General features: G+C 42.8%; 1 protein-coding gene across 1 annotated transcript in view; it reads left to right on the top strand.

The window, feature by feature from the left end:
- The first annotated feature begins 418 nt into the window (after positions 1–418).
- Positions 419–6,730, top strand: part of RHOJ (ras homolog family member J) — an 85,655-nt gene continuing 79,343 nt past the window's right edge. The window contains exon 1 of the mRNA XM_049612656.1: positions 419–1,299. Coding sequence (XP_049468613.1) covers positions 1,056–1,299 — 244 coding nt within the window. The 5' untranslated portion in view covers positions 419–1,055. The remainder of the gene's footprint in view (positions 1,300–6,730) is intronic.

The following is a 6,730-nucleotide window of genomic DNA, read 5'->3' as shown; positions in this document are numbered from 1 at the left end:
ACTCTTGTTTCCAAGAGTGTGAGCCAAGCACATGTGTGTTTATTCGCTAATAAGAAGATGCAAACGTCTCACATCTGGTTGATTTCTTAGGTGCTACAACCATAAAGATGTCTGTGTCTGGAATACCCGCTGGAGCGTTGTGCTCAAATGTGGCAGCTCATAAACCTGATCGCTCACATCATAGCTATGATCCATAAGAACGTTTCCCTCTGAAACAATGCACTTCTGGAAGGTTTTCTTCTCTGTTGCTGGGATGAAATGCTTGAGGTTTCTCCTGTAGGTACGTGAAGAACTGTCCATTTTTAATTTGCAGAGCTTTTCTCTGGTGACTCAGTGAGGGATGATGTCATATGTTATCCCACAACGGCTGGTGTGGTTCTCTCTGCTCACTTAAACCATTCCCTCTGTTTCTGTGGCAGACAGCGCTCTCCAGTTTCCATCTTTCGTCAGCTTCTTCCCAGCCAGCCCCAGGCAAACAGCCTCCCCAGCAGCAGATGAAACAGGAAGTCTGACAGCTTGAGTCTGCAGTGGGACCCCTAGTGTTTTCCCCGCTCCATGCCCTGGCGGCGTTCCCCGCAAGTACAAACACACACACACAGAGCTCCCATTGTTGCAGCCTTCCCCAGCCCACTGAGCCTAATATGGAATGCAGCAGGAAACCCATGATTTCCTGATACTCCGCAAGCTGGAGGAAGCAAGGGGAAAACTCCATTAAAAAGCCCAGCTTTCCTCCATGTTAGATGTAAAGTGGAAAAGGGGGGGTAGATTAGCAGAACTGCGGCCGTCTGGAAGAGCACAGCGAAACCCTTGGGCTGTTGAAATTTCTAGACTGCCAGGAAGCCCCTAGAATTCAGAGAAAATGAGGGTTTCTTAACTCAAACTGTAGGGAAAGGGGACACGTGCTTTTAATCGTTCTCCCCAACGTGCGCCACCTTTCTTGGCCAGTATGGTAAGCACGAGGGCAGGTGCCAGCCGCCTGGGACAGGTCTGTGGAATCCAAGGCAACCTAAGGAAGGCAGCGTGATCTGGAGCCTGCCACTCGCTTCCCGCGCTCCATGGGCTCTGGGAGAGGCAGGAGAAGGAACAGCAGCTGCAGGGTCACAGCAGCTGGAGCCGCCAGGATGAACTGCGAGGAGGGAGATGACAGCGGCTGCGGCTGCAGGAGCACGGAGGAGAAGAAGATGTTGAAGTGCGTGGTGGTGGGCGACGGCGCCGTGGGGAAGACCTGCCTGCTCATGAGCTACGCCAACGACGCCTTCCCAGAGGAATATGTGCCCACTGTGTTCGACCACTATGCAGGTAAGAGGAGGGGCGGGAGCCTGTCCCTGCACACGCGGGGAAGATGCGGGCGGCGACACCGCAACCGCAGAGGGGCCTGCTTGATTTCCAGGGGCACTGATGGGCGCGGGCCCGGCGGTGGCCCCACAGCGGGGCGGAACCCACGGCCGAGGGCTTTGCTGCAACTCTTAGGACACTTTGTGCATCCCTTCGTATCCAAAACTTTTCCCCCCCACTTCAATCAAATGAGTAACACTGGGAAACTACCCTGAACTGCTCCTCCAGGCTTTGGGGCGGGAGATCTTACTCAACGTTGGCCTGAAGAGTTAATAACTTTTTATGTGAACGTTCTAAAATGTAGTGCAATCGCAACACAACTTTTTCACCAAAAAAAAAAAAAAAAGAAAGAAAGAAAGAAAGAAAGAAAGAAAGAAAAAGAAAAGAAAAACGTAGGCTACTGTAAACTTGAAGAATTTCATGAACTTGCTTTTGAGAAACAAGATTTGTTTTGGAAATTAAGAGAAAAAGTAAGAAAATGGAAAAATTGAGATCAGTTAGCACATTGACAAGTACACCTACAAACTTTAGAACGTTCAAAAAAAAAAAAAAAACAAAACCGATGAAGTTGTGGCTACAGTATTTTAACTGTCATGCCTTAAAATATTTTGTGTCCGATTTGATTGAAAAAAGAAAGTTACCACTAACCACACAACTGGTGAGAGAGGTATTTTTGCCACTTTTCATATATTTACTTCATGCCATTTCATAAATGAAATGGTAAGATTAACAAACATTAGAACACTCATTTTTCTAATGAATTCATTTGGTGATGTACTATTGTACGTTTATGTTCCCAGGGTTATAGATGGGGGGAGTATTAAAAGATTTTAAATATCTATTAGGCAATCTGTATCTTGAATTAAAAGAAACATCTGTAATGAATATGTTTTTAAAGTAAAAATGAAGATAAAAATAAAATTTGAATCATTTTAAAGTATATCCAGAAAGGATCAAATCGGACACAAAATATTTCAAGGCATGACAGTTAAAATACTGTAGCCACAACTTAATTGTTTGGTGTTTTTTTTTTAATGTTCTAAAGTCTGTAGGTGTATTTGTCAATGTGATAACTGATCTCAATTTTTCCATTTTCTTTTTCTCTTAATTTCCAAAACAAACCTTATTGTTTCTCAAAAGCAAGTTCATGAAATTCTTCAAGTTTACAGTAGCCTAATTTTACAACTTTTTTCAACAGAGTGATCAGGTTGGTGAGTTATCAAAGATTTGAGATTTCACAAGAGGAAAATTTCCCTTCCTTCACCTTGGCTTTGGGTCAGGTTCAGCAGGGGGGGAAGTGACACAGGAAACCTGTGTGAATGTTGGCTTTGCTATGTGGCCATTTGAAATCCTCTTTCTAGAGGAAGTAGCTTCTTTTCCACAGCTAAACAATCACCTAAGTCCCACCCTTCGCCTATATTTACATGGTTTATGACAATACTACATAGCAGATAGAGAATCACAGTGAAAATAGTATCCACTTCCCAGAAGGTTTTTCTATATTTGTGAAAATTAAGAGCAAATTTTCATGCCGATTCCCTTAAGTTTTTCTGAAAATATGACTATGCCAAGAGAAGAACACTTTAATGAGAACAGAATAAAGAGAACAGGAAAACTTTTATGCGGAGAAAAAAGAAACTAATAAAATTAAGAGGTCTGGGAGTTAAGTAAGTTACTAAGATGTGAACTTCTTAGCAAAGGTTTTTTTTATTCGACACCTTCTTTCTGCCAGGAAAGAAAAACTGGCTGGTACCTAATTTCAACAACTTTTAGATCAAAGGAAGGGCCCAAAATATACTAAAGGGAGAGGCTTAAGTGCTTTTGAAAATGACGCATCCTGATCCCCATCTATTGGTTGAACTAATTATCAGTCCAGTATAAGGAAGAAAGAAGACAAAACCAACTGTAGAGATAAAGTCAAGCTATAAAAAAATATTAGAGATCAAGCAAAGGCTGAACTACCACCAGTTTCCACTAGGACCAAGTTATTTTATATTTCAATTGTGTATATACTTACTGTTATGTGAGCATCAAAGCATCTTTTTTTTTTTTTTAATTTACATCCAAGTTAGTTAGCATATAGTGCAACAATGATTTCAGGAGTAGATTCCAGTGACTCATCCCCTATGTATAACACCCAGTTGAACATCGAAGCATCTTAAAGATTTTGGCTACTCTATGATTTTACCTCTCAGGAAATCACAGTCACTTTACCCAAAGCCACACTTTGCACGTAGTAGACATTCCCAAACACTGTTACTTTGATTTACACTCTGTACCTTTCTAGGTACACAGTCATCTCACAGGCTTTCAGTTAGGTTATAAAGGAAATGAAGACATGAGCCTCATACATCTAGGGTCACAATGAAGTGAACGTTTCCATTCATAAAGAAATCTTCCCCATCATAAAGACACGCTCCTTTTACCACTGCCCTTCCCATATATGAGCTAATTGAATGTAAATCCTTATGCAGTTACATGAAAACCTTCAGTCAATTGTCAAAGAACTAATGCTGTCTTCCCCATGTGGAAAAGTATCCAGTACCCTGTCCCTGGGTCCTACTGGCCCATTCTGAAAGGACAAGCAGCAACTGAATTACCGAGTCTTTAAAATACTGCAGTTCAAGGGACACCTGGGTGGCTTAGCTGGTTAAGCGTCCAACTCTTGATTTCGGCTCAGGTCATGATCTTAGGGTTGGTAAGTTCGAGTCCCGTGTGCCAGGGCAGAGCCTGATTGGGATTCTTTCTCTCTCTGTCTCTCCCTGCCTCTCTGCCCCTTCCCTGTTCATGTGCGTTCTCTCTCTCTTCCTCTCCCTCTCTCTCTCTCTCTCTCGCTCTCTCAAAATAAACTTAAAACACAAAAAAAAGTAAAGAGAAGAAAAACGCAGTTCAAGTCAAAGAGAGCCTGTCCCTTGAAGATTTTTCCATAACAGTGGCCCATCCCAGGAAAGTGGACATATAACAAGAAGGGTATGAAGCATACCAATCAGGATGGGGGGCGTTGAAGCCAGACAGCCCACTTCCAACATGGGCACTGCCATTGCTGTGCGGCCTTGAACAAGTTATTTAACCTTTCTGTGCCTTAATTTATCACAAATGGACAAAAAAAGGACCATAAAGGCATTAGGAGTGTTGGTGAGGCAAAATAAATAATACATGCGAAGTTCTTAGAACAGTGCCTCACACATGATAAGTGTTAGGTACCTAGCAGCTACTATTATTAAGAATAAGTTCTCGGGGCGCCTGGGTGGCTCAGTCGGTTGAGTGTCCAACTTCAGCTCAGGTCATGATCTCACAGTCTGTGAGTTCGAGCCCCACGTCGGGCTCTGTGCTGACAGCTCAGAGCCTGGAGCCTGCTTCGGATTCTGTGTCTCCCTCTCTCTCTGCCCCTCCCCTGCTCGTGCTCTGTCTCTCTCTGTCTCAAAAATAAATAAAGTTATTTAAAAAAAAAAAAGAAAGAATAAGTTTTCTACACTTGCACACAGTTATGAAAGGAAATTAAAATGTAACTAAGACTCCAACAAAGAAAACCATAATTCTAGTGGTATCCGTCAAATGGAGTAGGATGGTGTTAAATGCATGTATTGTCTTATAATACAGTTATCACATGTATCGATAATTGACAAATATGCATGGAGTAATAGTAGTGGGATATTAAATTGGGAGGGGAAATCTCAGTTTTGCATGAGTCCTTATGAAAAAAAGTTAACAACCAGATAGAAAAAAAATTTTTTTTTACGTTTTCTGAATCTTAGTTATTTTCCCTCCACCCAAATGTACGTCTCCTCCAGGCATCTTTCCTTGACTGCATAAGGAGAGCTCCTTGTTCCATCTTCAACCTATCTCCAGAAAGGTGTTTACTTTGTAGAAGACGAACGACTTCAACCATGCAGAGCAATTTGTCTATTTCCTTGTGTTCCCCACTCCCACCGTGCTCTGAGCTCCTGAGAGAGAGGGTAGTGTCTTGCCAAATCCCACAGTCAGTTCTCAGTCATCATCTACTAGATGGCTTGGAGGCTTTTTTTATGGCTAATTACTATCTCTCTGCTTGGTTTCTGGGATAACAGGTTCTCCTGGCTTTTATTCCCCTCGCTTGGCAAATCTCTGTCCATCTCCTCTGCCGCCTGCCCCATCTCCTCCCCCCCATTATATGTTGGCACACCTCAGTGTTCGGCCCCTCAGTTCCCTTCCCTATTTTGCTCATGCCTAAGTTGGTTGTATCTAGTCTCATGGCTTTGAATATTATTTATATGCCACCGACTCCCCAGTTTATATCTCTGGCCCTGAGACTCAGATTCATATATCCAGCTGCCCATTTGAATATATAATAACATCTAATTTCTCAAACTGTTAAAACAAAATTCTTTAACTCCTCCCATCTATTCCTCCCCTAGTCTTCCCCGTGCAAATACACGACCACTACCTTCCACCCAGTTGCTTAGAACAAAAACTTTGGTATTACACTTGACTCCTTTCATCCTATGACAATACCCCCCACCCTCTCCATTCAAACCATTTGTTATTACTCTGTTAATACTGTTATTACTTTGTTACTACTGCCGATCAGCGCAACATTCAAAATACATCTTAAGTGCCATCACTTCTCGCCACCTACATTGCTTCACTCTTGTCCAACTCACCTCATTTCTCATCTAAGCTAGTGTGCTCACCTCTCACTTCCCTGCTTCGAAACTTGCCCTCCTCTTGTCAGTTCCCCACACAGCCGGAAGGGGGGCTATCCATGGCCCAAATCCTCCAATCCCTTCACACTCAGACCCCGTCAGTTATCATGGTCTACAAGGCACTCCATGACTTGACTTGGTCCCTGTTACTGCCACACTCTCCTCTTCAGTATTTCTGCTCTAGCCACACTAGCCATCTTGGTATCCCTCAAACACACTGATATCCCACTTTCCTTGAAGACCTCACACTTGCCCTTCCCCCAGCCTAACACTATTCCCCCAGATCCTCTTCAGCTTCGATTGACCACATTATTGAACACGTTCACACACAAACACACACACACACACACACACACACACACACACAGAGTCGCTCTTTAACCACTTATACTGCTACATCTTTATTCATAACGTTTCACACCACCTGGCATCACCCTTACATTTATTTGGTTGCTGTTTTTATCCCATACTGGAATTTAAACTCCGTGAGGGCAAGGACTTTGTCTTGTTCACTGCTCTGTCTCCAGCTTTTAAAGCAGAGCCCAACATACAGTAGATTCTCAATAGATAGTTATTGCATAAATGAATTAGTATGTCTTAGTCATCTTTGTCCCTCCAGTGCTTAGGTAATTTCTGGCCCATTGAAACGTGGCTGAATAAACGAATAAACTGCTTGTCCGATCTTTAGGAATGAACATGTTTGGAAATTAATT

This window comes from Panthera uncia (genome assembly GCF_023721935.1).
Source record: "Panthera uncia isolate 11264 chromosome B3 unlocalized genomic scaffold, Puncia_PCG_1.0 HiC_scaffold_1, whole genome shotgun sequence".
NCBI lineage: Eukaryota > Metazoa > Chordata > Mammalia > Carnivora > Felidae > Panthera > Panthera uncia.
Note: the sequence above shows the minus strand (reverse complement) of the source record. Positions and strands in the feature narration are given on the sequence as shown.